Genomic DNA, 20393 nt, shown 5'->3' with positions numbered 1-20393 from the left:
GGCTCATTCATATTTTAGATCATGGTAATTTGTTTTTAAAAAGGTGTTTGAAGTCTAGAATTTACCTCTTGGCACCATTAAAAAAAATGTAGTTTATAATCCCCTAATGGGTTTAAATAAAGTCTTCAATAGTTTAAATTGTTATTAAACATCTTTTGGGATTATAATTTTATGGTTGTTTTTTTTTTGCCTGATTACATGATGGACGTGTAGATCATCAAATACTCATCACAGAACCAAACCAATTACATTGCATAATCCCCCAAATAAAATTAGGTTTTGAATTCCAACATTTTAAATTATCGCGGATTTAAAGGATAGAGAGTGTTGTTCATGACTAGATTCAAGGGGTGGATGAAACATTTTTTTAACTGATTTTAAAACACAATTTAAAGCTGAGAAAGGAGGAACTGATGGGATCAAGGGAAGACTTGGGCTAACTATGTCCAGGGTTAAAGTAGAAATTACACCTGCCTTTGTCACAATTACATTTATACAGCTCTTTCTGCAAACCTCACTTGAGGCCATTTATTTAAATGAGGAGTTCCGCTTAAAAACTGATGTCATAATACAATCCTTGCACATTAATTGGTCTCAAATACAGAATTTGGGGCCCACAAAATCTTGTCATGTACTGTATCACAAAAAAAAGTTTTGATCAAACTTGCTGAGTTTTAGCTATAACACCATGATGTTTTGACAGAACATCAGTCTTGAGACAAACACTCTGCCATGCAATCAGAAGAACTCACCCAAATCCCAGCCTTATTTTGGTTGAAACATTTACTGTTTTCGGAGCCCCTACTGTTTGGGTATGTTCCACCTACTTTGCCATAATGCACCAGCTTTTGGGTGATATGCAGCTTCTTGGACTGTTTTACAGTTTTATAGCAGATTTTATGTAAATTGTGATGTATGTGAGACAATTTAGCATGCTCACTTATGTAAATTACAAGGGTCACAGATATGTTTTGCCTAACTAACAGCAAAATTGGCCACCTGTTCCAGCGTAGAGTTTTAATAAAAAGTAAGCACCAATGTCAGAGTAACAGTGGCTAAAAATATTTAGTTTTAAGCTGCCAGGGTGGTCACTATTTTTAATAGCATTTAACTACCGGTGTCCTAATTTTTCTCTATGCTAAAAATAAAAGCAGCAGCCAATCTGGATTAATGTATCCCCCTGAGTGTCCCTGAATGCACAGTCTACAACCAGAGAAGACAGCACATGTGTGGCCTTTGGACATACCCCAAGTCTGTCCTGCTGCATCAATGAAAATAATGGGGATTTGCTAAATGATACTGCTCTGAGAGTACTGTACAAATATGGCATTCAAGGAGTTAAAGCCTTAATGGGGGAAGGAGGGTTCAACAAAGAGAGAGAGTTTACTTTTACGTAGAAAATGAGAATTTAAGGGCAAACATTAGAAAAGGAGGTTCCCGTCAGTACACAGAAGACTGAATTATTTTAATGCAATAACTGCATAGAGTAAATTAAAACCAATCTATACACTTTCTGAAGACTGTATTAGTTCTATATTTCTTTTAAATCATTCCAACCACTAATCATTAGTATGAAACTTAGCAATTACTGTCTAGATCACTTGATTCCCTGTCACTGATGTGTATTAATGTTAATAATTGAAAGAAAATTTTTATCTTTGAAAAAAGTTATTTGAGATAACAGTCCAATTAAGAATTGCCACCAGCCAATTAGAATGCTGGTTTTTTACATTGCTACCAATGGAATGTGCTTAATACTTATATAGCGCTTTTCATCTATAAATCTCTACAGGTAAGTATCATCACCCCATTTTACAGATGGAGAAATTAAAACACAGAGAAGTTAAATGCTTTGCTGCAAGTCAGTACCAGAACTGAGGACAGAACCAAGATCTGCTTCCTAGTCCAGGGCTGTATCCACTGGAAAATATGGCCTCCCTAACTTTTTTCACTTTGTTTTATTAAAGAAATTGCAATAGTTGGGAAAAGGAATTAAAAAAAAAATTAGATTGCATCACTAACATTGCCAAAAAAGGAAAAATCCAATGCTATTTTAAACGTGAGAAAATAAGTTTTTTCCCCAAATAATTTAGAAATTAGCTGACAGGAGCACTGGATCTAATTCCTATATAAAGAAAGAAAAAATATATACAAACACCACTTAGAGGCTTATTTTTAGTTTATATGTAAGTTTAGAACAATCAGGAGATAATGCAGCAAGATATTCCCAAATCCCAAATCTTAAGGTATCAGTTCTGGAGCTTTAACACAGATATAAGAAACACAAGTTTGATACTTTGTTCACTATCTTTTGGAGAGAGAAATAAATATTAATAAAATTGACTTACTTTCTCTAACAGACACACTTCTGCATTATTGTCATTATCCAACTTTATTTTAGTCAATTGTTTTTCACTCCACTAAAAACATATTTACTTAATTTTAACATAGAAGATTAAGGTTTATTTTTCTCTTTATTAAAATCAGGAATTTATTTTTCTAATTATTTTGGCATTTATGTTTACCGATCACAATCATGTTCGTGACTCACTACATTTGACTCCATCATTCCTATTAGCATCGGATTTGGAACTGCACCTCTTCTCATACAAATTTTAAGTTATTTTACAGATATAACTACAAATACCATTTGAAAATAAGTGACCTTCACCTGCAAAGTGTCTAAATTTATATGTTTAGCTAATCTTTTTTAAACTGGAATTGCTAAGGTGTGTAAAAGGTAAATTTATATTATAGAAGGATACTATTATTTGATTGTACCACTTTAAATAATGAATGACAAGACAAAAGCACAATATGTTAATAAAAGTACATAAGAACATAATAGTGGCCATACTGGGTCAGACCAAAGATCCATCCAGCCCAGTATCCTACCGACAGTGACCAATGCCAGGTGCCCAAGAGGGAGTGAACCTAACAGGTAATGATCAAGTGATCTCTCTTCTGCCATCCATCTCCACCCTCTAACAAACAGAGGCTAGGGACACCATTCCTTACCCATCCTGGCTAATAGCCATTAATGGACTTAACCTCCATAAATGTATCTACTTCTCTTTTAAACCCTGTTATAGTCCTAGCCTTCACAACCTCCTCAGGCAAGGAGTTCCACAGGTTGACTGTGCTGTGTGAAGAAGAACTTCCTTTTATTTGTTTTAAACCAGATGCCCATTAATTTTATTTGGTGCCCCCTAGTTCTTATACTATGGGAACAAGTAAATTACTTTTCCTTATTCATTTTCTCCACACCACTCGTGATTTTATACCTCTATCATATCTCCTCCCAGTCTCCTCTTTTCCAAGCTGAAAAGTCCTAGCCTCTTTAATCTCTCCTCACATGGGACCTGTTCCAAACCCCTAATCATTTTAACAACAAGGAGTCCGGTGGCACCTTAAAGACTAACAGATTTATTTGGACATAAGCTTTTGTGGGTTAAAAACCTGCAACTGAAAGAAGTGAGGTTTTTTACTCACCTGTTTAAGGTGCCACCGGACTCCTTGTTGTTTTTGTGGATACAGACTAACACGGCTACCCCCTGATACCAATCATTTTAGTTGCCCTTCTCTGAACCTTTTCTAATGCCAGTATATCTTTTTTGAGATGAGGAGGCCACATCTGTATGCAGTATTCAAGATGTGGGCGTACCATGGATTTATATAAGGGCAATAAGGTCTTATTCTCTATCCCCATTTTAATGATTCCGAACATCCTGTTTGCTTTTTTGACTGCCGCGGCACACTGTGTGGACGTCTTCAGAGAACTACCCATGATGACTCCAAGATCTCTTTCCTGATTAGTTGTAGCTAAATTAGCCCCCATCATATTGGACTGACCCTTGGGGAACACCACTAGTTACTCCTCTCCATTCTGAAAATTTACCATTTATTCCTACCCTTTGTTCCCTGTCTTTTAACCAGTTCTCAATCCATGAAAGGACCTTCCCTTTTATCCCATGACAAATTAATTTACATAAGAGCCTTTGGTGAGGGACCTTGTCAAAGGCTTTCTGGAAATCTAAGTACACTATGTCCACTGGATCCTCCTTGTCCACATGTTTGTTGACCCCTTCAAAGAACTCTAATAGATTGGTAAGACGTGATTTCCCTTTACAGAAACCATGCTGACTTTTGCCCAACAGTTTATGTTCTTCTATGTGTCTGACAGTTTTATTCTTTACTATTGTTTCAATTAATTTGCCCGGTACTGACGTTAGACTTACTGGTCTGTAATTGCCAGGATCACCTCTAGAGCCCTTTTTAAATATTGGCATTACATTAGCTATCTTCCAGTCATTGTTACAGAAGCTGATTTAAAGGACAGGTTACAAACCATAGTTAATAGTTCTGCGATTTCATATTTGAGTTCTTTCAGAACTCTTGGGTGAATGACATCTGGTCCCGGAGATTTGTTACTGTTAAGTTTATCAATTAATTCCAAAACCTCCTCTAGTGACACTTCAATCTGTGACAATTCCTCAGATTTGTCACCTACAAAGGACAATTACTCCAACCAGGACAGGTTAGGCATTTTAGAACTCACTACTCAATGAATTAAAATTTAAGAATAAGAAAAATAAAATTATGAGATTCACAGACCAATCAAAAAACTAAACTAACAGCACTGTAATCCTTAACGAACTTTGAAAGAATAAAAATAGAGTATATATGTGCCTTGCGCATTTCAACAGGAAGTACCAAGAAGTAACAACTACGACATGTGTGAGAGAGAAAGAGAGAGAATGTGTGTGCGTTGGAGATAGTGTGCCCGAGTAAGCGTGTCAGCATGCTGTCTTTTTAAGCAGAGCATTTAGGAGCCTGAACAGCAGCCCCGGCAGAACCAACCTCAGACCTAGAGGCACCAGCACAGAAATGCAGCCCCTGACTACCCACCCCAGCTCAGTGGAGACTGGGTACAAGGGTGAGGGAAGAGGGACACCCCGACACCAGCGCCCCCTCACCATCATGCCCCACTCTGCACAGTGGACAGGAGGCAGGCTCCAGCACCTGAGCAGCTTGGCCAGGGGTGGCTCCATGGGCACCCAGGGAAGGGGAGGCAGGAGCAGCAGTGGCTGCAGATGGCAGGGGAAGAGGGGCACCCTGGCTTCGCAGGAGTTACCTGGCCGGTTCAGCTGCCCTCCTGCAGCTCAGTCCATCCACCCTCTCCAGACACTGCCGCACCTGCCTGGCTGCCTCTAAGCCCCATTGGCTGTCAGTGGGTCAGGTGGGTGGGAGGTACCAGCACAGCACCCCCCTGAGCCAGGCAACCTGGGCAATGGCTCAACCCTCCCACCCCTATGGCAAGCTCTGATTGTGGGTCTGGGTCTTACATCCCCTCCTAGGCCAGCTTCTGCCACATGATTCTCAGGTGGGAATCTGTCTCCTTACTGCCCATGCTGAGTTACCAGAATTTATTTGTTGAACTCATGGGGGTGAGGCAGGTAAGGCAGGAATGGGATTTGGGGATATATTCCCTCCCATTTTCTCCTGCCCTGGATGCTGCACGTACAGTCCGTTCAAAATACAGTGCCAGGCCTGGCAATGGGTCAAACAGCTGGATCATTGTCATTAGTTCCGCCCCTTTCCCACCAGGCATTTCTTCAGGCCTAACAAGGTGTGACACTTTTCCCTCTAGGAGCATCTCTCACCCAGCTGTGGGCTAAAGTGATCCTGCAGATGCCAATAGGGCTTGTGGTGCATCTGGTATTTAAACACTGAGCCTACATTACGATGGCAAAGCCTTTGGAGTCTAGCCTTCTAAAAGGAGTATTTTTTTCTTTATGGATTCTAATTTCTAATTTATTCTGACAGAACCATGCCTATAGGCTGTGCTGTTTCTTACATAGTTTTCAAGAAGTTTAGTTCCTTTCTCAGATGGACTATAATCAGTGAATCTCGAGTTGTAGAATGTTCAAAGGTTCTGCGTTAGTAACCAGGAATCTGGGGACTGTCAGTGTCTCCTGATATTTCAGGCCTGTCTGGTAAGACAGGTACCCTTAAATGAAGAAGGACAGAAGGGCCTCCCTTCCTCTCTCACATTCCTTAGTAATGAACTTGATTCATTTGTCCGTCAGCTGATAACATACAACAGCTCAAAGATCAGTGCAATATGCACCTGAGGCATGTAAAGTTAGCCAACAGTAAACTGCTTTCTCTTCTGGAGCACCTGAACCTTGCGTCACCACTCTGGGTCATGCTTTTTGATTCTTCCTGGTGGCTGTTTGTGTTAATTGTCCACCATTTCATCTGTCTTTTCAAGGAAAGGAAGAGACCTGCAGGTTTGAGATCTTTTCCTGAGAGATTTTTTTTAGGAGAGGATTGAATGAGTATTGTACTCTAATCTGTAAGGAGAGTCCAATGCACTGGGGAGGCAATGGTTCTGGTGTGCACATTTATAGAGGATTGATGCACCAAGCAGTCATTAGATGTCCAAAAGTTTTATAAGCTGGATGGGGCTGTTACACTTCCAATTTTTCCCCAGTTCTGACTTGGGCCTGGAAATTCATTAGTAATCAGGTCCTTCATGCATATTACTAACCCCAGTCAAGGCAATCCCACAGAATGATGCAACTTGTGGGCATCATCATCCTAAGGTATCTACCACTGAATACCTAACTTACAGGGATATAAATCACAGAAACAATGGCATTGTCTGTCTCATTCCCAGGAAGCAAGTACGTGAGCCTTCCATAATGCGTGCTCTTACAGGACCTTGGCATCTGACGGTGTTTGAACTGGTAGAAAGATCAGTTGCCCCAAATACCTGCAGTTGCTACTGGACTGTATTCTCGGTTTTTTCTGTTGTCTCTAATGTGGCATGTCAGAAGCAGTGTGTCATGCAGCAATCTACAGGCCTAGTCCAGTTAAAGTCATCTCTTTCCAGAATATCAACATACTTCACTGAATTCTTTCTGCTCATACGTGATCGGTCACCCATTTAAATGCAGATGTTCTCTAGTGCTTTCACTGGTGGAGGGATAGGCCAAAGCTGTATGTAGCCTTCCAGAGTATAAAGACATCTCCTTACCATGTATGACCATGTTTTGGTGACTTTGTATTCTTAGTCTGCTATTAACCATAACATTCTCTAGAGAGCCTAAAATGTCTGCTTCTCTGGGCAACCTTCTCGAGTTTTTTTTGTATTGGAGAACGGTCCATGATCCACCTGGAGCTGATTTGACTTGGCTATAACAATGAACCACCTGCAGTTGCTGGAAGTAAGGTGGGTCATCCTTTACAGTTTTACAAGACTGATCAGGCAAGCCTCAAGCCAGCACGATGCTGCACAAATGTATGGATAAGGAGGGTCTTCATTAAGCCTTTGTTAATTACAACACAGCTAACTCTGGTTTGGCTGCTCCTCCACAGGGACGGTGGATTTTTAATTAGATTTCAGTTCAATGCTATGCTGGAGAAGGAGCATTCCCTTTATTGCACTGGTCCTGGAGATTACTGCCTTCACTCTATAGATTGAGGAGGTTACTTCACTGGCATTGCTCCTTGGATGTACTTGCCACCAACTAGTGGCAGTCTAGTTGTTATAGTAAGCACCTTGCAGCAAAGCAATTGTCTTATATCTGCAATGCACCATTCACACCCATTGCCCAAGTTTGGAAAGCACTTAGCACATTGTCTGTGCTTCTGGAAATAAATATTGATAATATAAATAATAAATATTTCTTAGAGCACCTCAGATATAAGACAGTTCAAGCAGGAAGTGTAGGGGCTGGTCTGAGTTTGGTTGTGCGTTGTAATTGTTTCCATTATAACTGCAGAGTTGCCACAGTGTCTCTCTCCAATCTTGGAGTGTAGGAAAGAAATTGGCAGCCATTGCATCAGCCAGCTGGTGCAGAGATGTCAGGCTGGTATGAGGATTAGAATGTCACTAGACTTAAGGGCCAAGATTGAGTGTATCCATTGGCTATTTGCAGAATACTTCGGTGTCAGTTGCCTGCAACATTGTATGTCACTGAGTGGCATCTGGGCCTGCCAGATTCTCATTGTATATCTGGTGAGAAGACAGCCTTGTAATGGGGGTTAAGCATTCCCTTTTCATTTGTAAAGTAACTTCAACCTAAGTCTTCAACCTGGCCTAAGATGCTCTTGATACAGGGATAGCATGGTGCCGCTATACCAGTTGGTGTGGACTGTGCCAGTAAGGGAGATCAACTGGGAGGTGTCTAAGGACCTATCTGGGCTTGAGCAAGCATGATCAGGGATGAAGGTTCATTTATAGCCGTTCAGGATGGTGTAGGGAGGGAAGAATTCCCTGCCTGATACAGTTTTGTCAGACATCCAGTATCTAGTTATTTGGCACAGGGAAGGAAGTAGGGATGACAAGAAGAAACATTAATTGATATTTACTAATTTGGCAGAAACCCATTGTGGCTGAGTGAGTTGATTGGCTTCTTATTTTACCCCTAACCCAATGACAGGCAGGGAAGAGAGTGGATCATTGATGCAGTGTGAGATCAGAAGTGGGGATGTACTTTAATATCATATACCTCATTTGGGCCTCATTCTTCCATTACTCAAAGGGTGTGTTGGAGGATTTCAGTCTGTGGGCCTAAATCCCACGTGAATGAACACATGGTGATGCTTCACCATATGGAAGCCATAATTTGGCTCCAAAAAGGGATGGCACTAGAAATGTCTGACTGCCAGGTAACAACTGAAGGTTTGACAGACACTGTACATCATTAATGAAAGCAGCAGCTTAAAGCTCAACCCAATGCACCTGCCTATAGTTTTTATTTCTAATCACAGAAATAAATATAGTTGCTGTGGCAACAAATAACTGTACATCTTCCTCCCCCCAACCCCTTTGTGATATTAAATACAGTGATAACTTACACTCTGGGACTGAGAAAGTCTCAAACAAATTAAAAACGATGCTCTTCCATTACAGCACATACACTCCGACCTCTCTCTGATAGGAATTCTGTGATCTCTGACACAGATCTGAATAAAAGCTTTGGTTTTTTCCCCCTAATTGATTCTCTGAGGTTCTCCAGAACACAGAACAATGGGCCAAACTCTGCTCTCCTCCACAAAGCAGCAATTCACACTGAAGTCAACAGGAGCTGCAGCCATGTGAGCAAGAGCAGGATTGGTCTAATGTTATTACTGTAAGATCTATCACACTTTCCGATGACCTCCTGTTAACAACTGCACTCAAACCAAAGAGCTAAAAGCAACAAAAACAAAGATATACTATAAATACTCTCTCTCTTGGCATCTAGCAAATGATGTAAAGACACAATTGGAAAAGCACCCTGAACTGCCTGTCAGTAACATGTTATTAAATATTTTTGTCTACTACCACCACGACCATGACATTTTCCATGTTCATTTCACAAATGTGATCTAGAGTTCACTTACTGTTAGATGCTGGAACAGCCATGCCCTCATGATATTTGTGGCTACTTTGGGAAAGATGCCACGCTTTTTATGTCGCTTTTTGTCCTTATCTGGATCATCATCATCACCTGTGCTGGGGGAAGCTACACTGTTGTCCAAGCCGTCACCTGTAAATATAGTGAATCAAATTTTGACTTATGCTATCTTTAGATACTTCAGTCAAAGCCTGACTTTGGGGTATATGAATATTTAAATGGGATATAAATTCTTTCGTGCTGTAATTCCTGGGGAGGGGGAGAAAATAAACCCTCTCAGCCAAATTCTGGTTTATTCTGAACAACTATAAGAATGAGATAGCCATTTCTCTCATTTGATTCAGCACAGCAACAAAAAAAAGTGAATTAAGCACCCTGCTTGCCAAGGTGGAGGAGGGGGAGTCTCTTCATTACCTTCACAGAAATCTCTCTGTGTTTACAGATCAGGCAAATGGTGTTTGACTCAAATTGTGGCTTGCAATGCATTGATGATGTTATGTCACCTTAACATGCAGCAGCCCAGATGCCATGTTCCACTCTGAGATACAAAGTTCAAATTAAGAGTCAGCTTGCTGGCAAATCTCTTGCACCATTTGATCTTCTACCCAAGTTCAAAGCGACAATAGTAAGATTGAGGTTCTATCTATATTCAGACTGGAATTTTCAAAGCAGCTAGATGGGCCCGACTCACATTCACTTTCACCGGGTCTTGGGCACCTAATCTCCTGAGATGCTATTAAAAATCCCAGCCCAAATAAATTCATGCTGGGTTAACTACACTTATATCAATGCAGTATGTAAGCCCTGCCTGGTGCACCACATCTACATTAGGTGTTTGCACCAATGTCATTACATTGATCCAGCGCAAATTTCCTTAACGTAGAGAGGGCCTTAAACTTGCCAAATTAGCAGCTCATCTATGGGAGTATAAGACAGGACAGCAGTGGCTTTTGTCTGTGGTGAAATAGTGGCCTACTGTGCAGAGAAAAACAATGGTTTAGAGTGCCTGGTCAATCAGTGCACCATTTTTGTTTAAACCCCAAAAAGTAGTTCATAAACAAATCCATATAGTGATTTATTCTCTTCATCTCCCGCATGTGGATTGAATGATGTATCATAGCTTCCAAGGATAGTACTTTTATGATAAGTGCAGAGTTGTGATGCAATTAGGCAAGTATTCTCTACACCCCGAGGCAAGAATGATCAAGAAAATAAACTGAACTGAGCTGAATCAAGAGTTTAACTCTGTCCTGTTAGGAATAAAAAACAAAAGATGGGTTTTGGACTGTCAAAATTGTGATACATTATGTAGAGTTTAACTAAAAAAAGTGACAGTTTTATATTTTTAGTATTTTACATTTTTATATATTTTACTACTGACTGTAGTGAATTTGTAGCTGTCCTTATGACTGATTGTGTGTATTTAATGCAAGACTAGACTTGAATATTCATATTTATAAAACAAGTTCCTCATGAAGAGTCCAGATATCTTTGGCTGATAAATTCTTTGAAAGCTCAGTAGGTTAAAAAAAAAGAAAAAGAAAAGAAAGAAAAAAGGGCTTTTATACAGAGAAGCAATTCACCATATAAAATAATAATTCATAAAAGAAACATGAGCAAAGGAAACAACTCAACAGCATTTAAAATTTCCATGGGCTAATCCACTTTCTATCTGTGTGACAAGGCAAGGAAAAGAAAAATATTACATGTTCATTGATTAAAAATGAAAAGCTTCTAACCTAATGACACTGTCTTTCACCACCTCCCTATGATTGTTTTACCGCTATTTTTAAAATATACTTTCTATCCATTTCTAACCCCCTTCAGATTAATTTAGTAGGCAATGCCTAGTGCCTGACTAGAAGAGAATTCATTGATAATTTATGGAAATATGTACTATAATCCAACGGAGATGACTTTTTTCCAGCTTTGTGCATCAATAGATAATCAAGGCCTTAAAGCAGCCTGAGCTTCCCATTACCTCAGGCAAAAGAATTCCTGAAAGCATGCCTTCAGGGCACCTGAATTATATACTCCATTAGGAGAGGAAAAGCTTTCTGCATTCCATGTATAACACTCCCCAGAACCTTTCCTGTTTATTTCTGCTGTATGAAAGCAGAAGCATTAGGAACAGAATTTTTTAAGTGAAGACTTATGTAGATACAATGGAGAAACCTTTCAAGCGAGAGCCAGATCACCTCCTTCAATCCCTGGCAGTGACCTATCCCAAATAAAAGGTTTCTGTTACATCATTAGCTCAAGCCAAAAACAGCCTTGGCTTAATGCACAGTTTGTTCTTCCTACTGTTTTTAGGCAAATACAGCTACTTTACTCCCATCTGGGAGGGAAATTACACTGCTGGGTTGTAATCTAAGACAAGATTTTCATTGGAAGCAAATGCTTTCAATCCAGTATAAATACTGGTGCATGTTCAGAAAAGCCTAAAACAATAAACTCTAGTCCTGTCCGACACAAGTTAGGGAAGGTGAAAGGGGGAAGTGGATAATAAAGCAACAAACTATTCTAAAAGCAAATACTTTCATATATTTTAAATAAATTGTTTAACCTCTTCCACTTTTTTAAATTGAAAATTGATCCTGTAAAGACTATACCTCAGAGGAAAGTCTAAATGGTCAATTGTGTTTTTTAACATTTCCATTCACTCTGCAATTTGATACAGTCACCTCTATGAGGTCTCCAGAGAATTTCTTTCCTTTTTTTTCCCTATTTTTTTTTAACATCACTAACCAAACTTGAAGAACCACTGACCAACCACATGGTAGCAGCTACGAACCACATTTGTAAAATGTCAGCAGTGACTTCATTCCTGAAGTTGACTTCTCCTACCGCCAAATGAAGGCAAACTGAAAAGGTGGAAATAATCATAAAAATGATGCTAGTCCATAAACAAGCTTACAGCCTCATTAGTATAGCAGTAGGCTCCACTGGGTGATTTATGCTCGTTTTGCTGATGCCATGAGGAAATGCCATAGGGCAACTTTAGCCAACTGCTAATGGTTTCTGACAGCTTCTTAGCAACTAGTGCAAGCAACGTTGTGGCGTTTGCTAGTGACAGAAACTGAAAATGTCATATTATCTGCCCATGTGTCACGAAGCCCGTGTGGCAATTAACTAGTAGGCCAGTGACTGAGGGGCCAGAAGCTCTTTAAAATGGCCTTTGGCTATTCAGGGAAGAGTATGCACACTGCTTGCATTCGTGTTGCACATATGCAACATTTTAATGCAGAAATCTGGTTCACACTACCTCTGCCTCAGTCACTGATGAGTTTGGTCCACTCAAATCCTTTTGTCTGCAGAGAAACTCCCAGTTGCTTTCTCTTTAGGCATTGCATGACATTATCAGAGGAATTTAAAGTAATCTGTCTTGATATGATTGTTTGAAATGGCAGTTTAATTGGCAATACCTGATTCTCTATTTTTGAACACTGAATCCAAAAGGTGCTAGCTGTTTTTCTGCTCTCTCACAAATTAGTCTAAAAGGATTTAAGATCACTGAAGCAGACTCATTGCCTGTCAAATTGCTAGGAGCAAAGGAACTCTGCACAGCAACTAGACACTATTTAAAAAACACCGAGCCTATAACAAGCATAAGGAGAGTCTTGGCTCCACATTTCAGTTTCCAAGCTATCAAAACCATACACTATATGTCAAACTGTCAAACCTTTCAGCATGGCCATTTGCCCTTTCAAATAATATTTAAGAATTGTTTTTACAAAATTTTATAGGCCATGGTCTAGTGAAAGAGGCCAACCAACAAAGAAAGGAATTTGTACTACAATTCGTCCATGGACAATTTCTTGTGAGACCTGGGCCTATCCCCATGGAGTAAGGCAGGTGACCTGTGGCAGCTCCCAGGCTGTCAGAGAGCTCAGATTTCAAACACACTCAACTCAAACGTCCCAGAGTTCCCTATTTAAGCACACCCAGGCATTTAGGCTGTGCTATCTTGTTCCTTTCAAGAAAGGATAAAGCAGCATTTATTGTATTCAGACCATTCAATGGGTCAGACTGGCCATGTCAGCAGGGGTTCCGCTCATTCAGGTCAACCTCCCCCCACGCCCCCAGACACATTCTCCTCCTACAACTTCCCTTCTTTCCCCTTCCTCCACACCCCAAAATTTGTAGACAGAAGCAGCAAAAAGGCAACAAAGTTTGTAACAATCCCATAGCAGGCAATTATTCCTGGTGCTTATGGGTTATCAGTTATAGACATTTGTTGGCAAAATAGGTACTTTATATATGTGCTTGCATTCATTCATAATAATGATGTGGCTGCAGCCACAAAAATCATATGACAAGTCTAAACAATTTTTCCTAGTTTTACAATGAGCCAAAAAAGATCCTTCTGCAATATTAAAAGATAGGAAGTATACCTTTTCATTAAATATATTAGGCCTAGGACAAATTTTCAAACATAGAAGCCTGAAATTAAGCTCCTAAATCCATATTTAGGCTCTAAATAAAAATGACCCAAATCTGCAGACGTACTGAATACCCCTTTCTCCAATTCATTTGAATAGAAGCTGCAGATGCTCAGCACCTTGGAAAAATCAGGACGACTTCTCTTTAGGTGTCTAAGATCCCAATCCCACAAACATTTGCACATGAATGACTTTATACATCAGAGTAGTCCTGTTGAGTTCAGTGGAACTATTCATAGGCGTAAAGTTAAGCATGTGACTAAGTCTTTGCACAACGGGTCCAATTCAGAGATTAGGAACTTAACTTCAAGTACCTATGTTGAGAAATGTTGGCCATAATTTATACTTCATGCAAATTCATATAGTTACACGTAGTGAGCCAAATCCTGCTTGCATTACTCATGTTAGTGGATTATTTGCATGAACAAGGCCAGAAAAATATGGCTCATCCTATACAATTTTTTCTAAATACACTTGGAAAAGGAGTTAATTTTCTAGCCAACTTTTTTTAGGCTATGGAAACCTCATCAATTGTCTTAAAAGTTAACTATAGCTTCTAAGACAAACCGAGAAATACACTGCTCCCCGAAAATATTTTCACAATACACAATCTTATGCAGTAAATTGCTATTTCACTCTAAGTAACAGGCGTATGATCAAATTTGCTTTAAAAATATTAATATTTTTTCCATTACAAGAACACTTCTTCTTAAAAGGCTACATTCCAATCTTTGCTCAAGAGCTGAACATTTTGAACATTTTAAAGAGGTGTTATTCAGGGGGATTATACTGGTTAAATTAGATTAAAATTGCTGGGGGGGGGGGGGAAATAGCTTTGCTACAAGTCTGAAAAATTAGACAGCACTGGAACTTGCACAACCAAATAGCAGGATGGAGTCTATATTCCAGGGTCCAGCTTTTACAATCTACTTTTAGATAAGAATCTAAATCCACCACTTTAAGGAGTTCACTGAAGAAATGTGAAAGAAATGTACCCAATAGCACTGGAAAATACTCTCAGCAACGTTTAAGTGCACTCGGAACTGGAAGACACCATTAACATGGGACTATGCCAATGTCCTTTAAAATAAGGAGAGCTCCCTAAATTTAACTTTTAGTTTTTTCAAATCTTTCACGTTAATGGCTGTTTCTATCTCTTGGAGTAATTTAGGGTTGCACATTTTTGTGCTTAATAATCTAATACAATAAAAATATCTGCTCTGGCCAGAGACTATATTGGATTTTGTATTAGAGCGACATTATTCCAGTGAAACAATAAACACACAGCTTCTCTTCATTCATAGTCCTGTAGATAATGTTGCCTTTTTAAGCTCAATACAAAGTAAAAATTAAAAAAGAACATTCAGGTATGTGTTCCCCTTTACTTCTGACTATTTTTATTATGAGACACTTCAACTTCTCTAAGTAGAATATTTATCTTTTAACCATTTATTCACAACTCTGTTGGTCTTTTCCTCTTGCATCCCAAACAAGAACATAAGCCTTTTGGTAACCATTCCTGATCTTAGGTATACTGGAATCTTTTTCCACAGTCAAAACTGATGTCCATATAATCAAGACAAGTTCACAGTAAAAGGCATTCTGGGAAGCTCAGTAGACATCAAAATGATGTTTTTGTATCGGATTGCACTGGAAAGACTTGTTTATTAATGAATAATTTAAGCTAGTATAATGTTCCAGAGAGATTTTAAATAGCATCAAAACAACTTTCTTCAAACGTACATAGGAAGGGTTAATTACAAGCACCTTTCATGATATTTGCACTATTCACTCATCTTTCTTATTTCAGTAAGGGGCATCTATGTATTGTATGCTAGTCACCAATTTGCTGCTTTCACACCTGCACTATAAAGGGCCCAATCATACTAAATACTGAGATTTTCCTGTAAGATGGATTGCATCTTCAACATGGCTTCCAATGAACTCACTGAGAGCCAGAGACTCTCAGCTTTGAGAAGGAGCAGGCCTGAAGATGCTGTAAGTCTAGACTGGGACAGAAGGAATTACTTTATCAGACCCTTTCTGCTACTTTACTTGGATTGACTGGAGCTGGGGAATATAGACCATGTGGACCACCCATTCAAATTTGAACCAGGAAAGTAGTGACCAAAAGTCATTTCTAAATTAGAGTTTTTCAGAGGCCTCTGAGAAATGGGTTACTGGTCTAATTCTAGTGGACAGATGTTCCCCCTCTAACTGGCACTAAAAGCTGAAGAGTGAATGAATATGAAGACTGAAGCACCCACCCACTCCCGAAGAAGGCTGACACACATTGGCATGATGCTTGCACAGCCATCATCCATGCTGTACCTGTTCTGTGCTTAAACAGAAGGTTTCACGTGACAGGCCTGTCAATCTGGCAGCTTTCACAACAACCACGTTTGTGGTTTTTTTTTAAAATAAGTAACATTCTCGTATTGTGACACTCTCTCAACTTGCCAACACCCAAACATGGGACTAGAAGTGAAAACAGGGAAGACAAGAAAAACAGTAGTGTAGAAAGGTTAAAGTGGCTGTGGGATTTCTTTATTGTAAATAACATTTCCTGTTACTTAAATTTCACAAATAGTTATTTCTGATGCACGATTCAATGCCTGCTGAAATAAATAGGAAGAATCACATGGACTACACTGGGCTTTGGATCCAGCCCCAAAAGACTTACAACAATGGATGTTTGGGGTCGGGGTGAATTTAGAGCACCCTTTGCAATGAGGGACAAATTACCGGTAATTAAGGAACAGGCTTGTTAACATATTTAATTAAAAGAGATAATGAGGAACAAAAAAGGCTGAAAATGAGCAATAGCAATGCACAAACACAGTTTTTTTGGGTCTGCAGGCATATCTTAAAGAGGTGCATTACATTTTTCATGCAAGGATTCAGACCATGACACAAACAGCAGGGGATTGCCAGTCACAGATAGTATCCATATTTACAAGTTACTAAAGGAAACAGTTGCAAAAATATCCTACACAAATATTCATATATGGTGTAACCTGGCCAGGTATAAATTACACTCTGGCATTTGACAAATTTTCAAAGTTTTTTCTTCTTGAATCATTGTACTTTGTTCTTTACAGACAGGAGCACCTTTTTCTAGTAACTTGATCCTCCTTTTTTACTTGAATTCCCCTCAGGCAAACAACCAGCAAATTAGCTGTCTACACAAAGAGTAAAAACAGCATTGATGAACAGGGAAGAAACACAGATTTTACTCATTTTCATCCATTCAGCAGTTTTTATAGCTAAACACCAAGGAAAAAAAAATCTGCAAAATGTAGTACAACTTCTTAATGGAGTCCAGGAAAGTCCAGTATTATGGACAAGTTGCAAGATATTTTTAGAGTTATGTATCTATAATCTGTATTAAATATTAAAAGGAAAGCAATTAATTTAATGGGAAGCCAACAACTTTCTCCTGCCAAAAAACAGAAGCTTACTTTGGGCAGTTGTAAGAATAAATACTGCATAGAAAGAAAAGTACCTGGTTAAACAAGAAAAATATGCTGTTTTAACCAAGAAGAGTAAAAAGATCTTAGAAAAATCTTTTAACTAAAATCTAGTATAAATGTTATAACACTTGAGAAAAAATGGATTCAATATGAAAAAAGTTACACACTTTGTTCAGATATGTTACTTTAAAAAAACCTTGTGGCACATTAGCTGAGAAGCCGGCCTATTATGTTGTCAACAAGAAGGAAATAGACTATCTACTGGACAGAAAAGTATTTTGGCCTGAATTTTGATTTGACTTGTGCTTACGCACAGGTTACAAACTGGGAGCATATGAAGCAGCAAAGGAGCACGTCTTCAGAATCACACTACCATGACAGTCTGCCGAAATGTATGTAGCTAGTAAAAATGGTCCAGAACCATGTTGATTCCACACCAGCTGAGGACTGGGCCCAGTAGGTGGAAAGCATTTTACACAGTTTGTAGGACACCTGACTTGTGGCTGAACCTAAATGGATGCAGGAGGCTCAAAGCAAAGAGGAGAGCATCCAAGTTATAGCCTATTGGCCACTTTATTGTGGGAGTAATTTCTCCCAACCACGTGTTACCATAGGCCACTTTCCTTCAGCAAGGCTGCCTTTGTCCTGCACCCTGACAAAAGAGATAGGAAGCAAACAATTTTGCACTGCTTCCTCCAGTCTGAGAGGGCGATAACCAGAGATGCTCAGGAATTTTCTGTCAAAACTGTATATGACAAAAAATGCAACCGTAAAATTTCAGTTTTGCCACAAAATTTTGATTTTCGGTAGGGAAAAAAATCAAAACAAAATATTTCATTTTGGTTTGACAGCAAATAAAAACATTTGGGTTTGTCAAATTAACTAAAATGTTTTGTTTGGGGTCAACTCAGCATTACTCTGGGTTTGCCTGAGCTGCCACGTGGTCCTCCCCTCTGGTTGAATTGCTGCAGGGCACCATGGGAGATTTAGAGGAGAATTGTGGCATGAGGCAACTCAACTACAACTCCCATGAGACACCATGGCAGCTCAGTGAGACACAGATTCATGTCAAACTGAGCCAAAATTTGGGAACGTTGAAACACTTCATTTCAAGAGAAAGTGGCAGATCTTTCTGCTACATGAAATATTTTGGCATTTCAACTTGTTGTCCCTGATTGAAGATGAAAACAAATGAAAAAATATCAGAATTTCTCACTGGATTTGACCAGCTCTAGAGATGACTGCCGTAAGTCAGTGGAGACTAACAGGTCCTCTGTCCCTGGAGTGCAGGTACTTCGGATAACCCCTCTTTGTCTCATCAGTCAGCACACGCTGGGGATCTGCTGTTTGCCAGCCAGAAGGCAGGCCCATTGTTGAGCCCACAGTTTTGCTTGGAGGTATGCAAGAATCTCACTAATGTGCAATAGTATCTGGCACCCTTTTTTCTTGTTTGTATACAGCATCTTGGTTTTTATTTTCCCTCATCCATCAGTGAAATCTGATAATGAAAAATAAAACTGAATAAAAGAAAACAGATGATAACCATCACTCTTCATGAGTTACTACACATACAATTGGCCCAGGCACACTTGTCAGACCATGCTGCTGATAAAGGGACATACAAAAGCAAACTCACACAGCTTTTTCTCTTTTGACAATTAGAGCCTCATTTGTAGCTGTTGCCACTGCAAGCCTCTCATCCCCCCAGAAGCCTTAGACAAAGTTCCTTTTGCCCACAGATACTGCCGCTTGCTTAGGCAAAGTATAAACTCAAACATCTACCTCTTAATCCAGTATTTCAGGAAAGATACCTGCCTTTAAAATTATGGTAAACATTTACAAGAATAAGAAATGCAACCAAAAAAATTAAATGATAACACTTAGCCAATTTTTGAAAAACCACCACACAAAGGCTAACTAATCTTCATCACAGCCTTCTCATATATGGTAGCTAGTTGTTATTATTTTAGTACCCCCATTTCACAGATATGGAAACTGATTAAGAAAAATTAAGGGCCTGAGAGTATGACCCTTACCCAGTTGGATTGTTTGCAACACATGAGTTAAAGTGACAGAACTGGGACTTAAGTGACTTGTTCAAGGGTGCAGAGTAAAAACAGTGTCAAAGGGAGAGTTCGAGGCCTCTGAACTAAAGAGTCCGAAGTACTTATATCTTTTGCTCAGATCCCTTCCAAATAGGACAAAAAGCTGAACAGAAACTCTTTCCATTTTTATAAACAAGGTTACAAAACAAACACTTATAACTGAAACAGATCTATTGCTGGTAAATTGCAGTCAGAGTGGACCACAAACTTCTCTCACTCCCTGTACCAGAGAAGCTTGAGCGTGCTTTAAAGAAAGGATGGTTAGCTCTTGGAAGAAAGATGAATGTAATATTGCTCATCACATGCACACACAAAATAGGAAACGCATACCTTAATCCAAGAGGAGCCCTCTGCATAGGAATCTCTTGGGGATGTCTGGGGAACAGAAGGGTTTAGACAGGTACAACAAACTGAGTTCTTCTTTATGATGTTCCCACTCCCTACACTGCAAAAAAATAGTGGTTTTGTTCCTAGACAAGGCAAGGGTCCCCTTACAATAAATAGAGGGAGGCTGCCTGTAGGGAGGGAGGTACAGAAGCCAAAAGGAGATAAAGAGATTGACTACAGCAGACCTGTACCAAATTTCCATCCACCTGACTGTCTCTGTCCAACACAAAAGGCAACTCTGTTCTCATCAGGAAGTGATTTAAAAGGTTGCAATGAGAAAAAAAACAATACCTTGAACACGGGATACTGTGAGACTGATTATTTTCCACAGAGAACCAGTCCTTACAATTACAGTGAAAGCCACCGAGATGTGTGTCTTCCAGTAGTAAATACACAAGGCAATGTGAGTGCTAATGGAACGACAACTTTACTATAACAAATTCTGGTGACTTCCATTCTGCACCACACATAAGAGGGAGCTTCACAAAGTGTTGTCTGAAGTGCTCCTAAAACAAAACAAAAAATTGGGAGCAAGGGAAGAGGCCGATTGATTCCCTGCATGAGGGTAACTCATCT

At 39.4% G+C, this 20393-nt stretch overlaps 1 protein-coding gene across 4 annotated transcripts in view; it reads right to left on the bottom strand.

Moving 5' to 3' along the window:
• Nucleotides 1-20393, bottom strand: part of MEIS1 (Meis homeobox 1) — a 126863-nt gene that overhangs the window by 51627 nt on the left and 54843 nt on the right. For all 4 annotated transcript variants that reach the window (XM_039529690.1, XM_039529689.1, XM_039529691.1 and 1 more), the window contains one exon: nucleotides 9397-9542. In XM_039529690.1, coding sequence (XP_039385624.1) covers nucleotides 9397-9542 — 146 coding nt within the window. The remainder of the gene's footprint in view (nucleotides 1-9396; nucleotides 9543-20393) is intronic.

This window comes from Mauremys reevesii, linkage group 3 (assembly GCF_016161935.1).
Source record: "Mauremys reevesii isolate NIE-2019 linkage group 3, ASM1616193v1, whole genome shotgun sequence".
In the NCBI taxonomy this organism is placed as follows: domain Eukaryota; kingdom Metazoa; phylum Chordata; order Testudines; family Geoemydidae; genus Mauremys; species Mauremys reevesii.
Note: the sequence above shows the minus strand (reverse complement) of the source record. Positions and strands in the feature narration are given on the sequence as shown.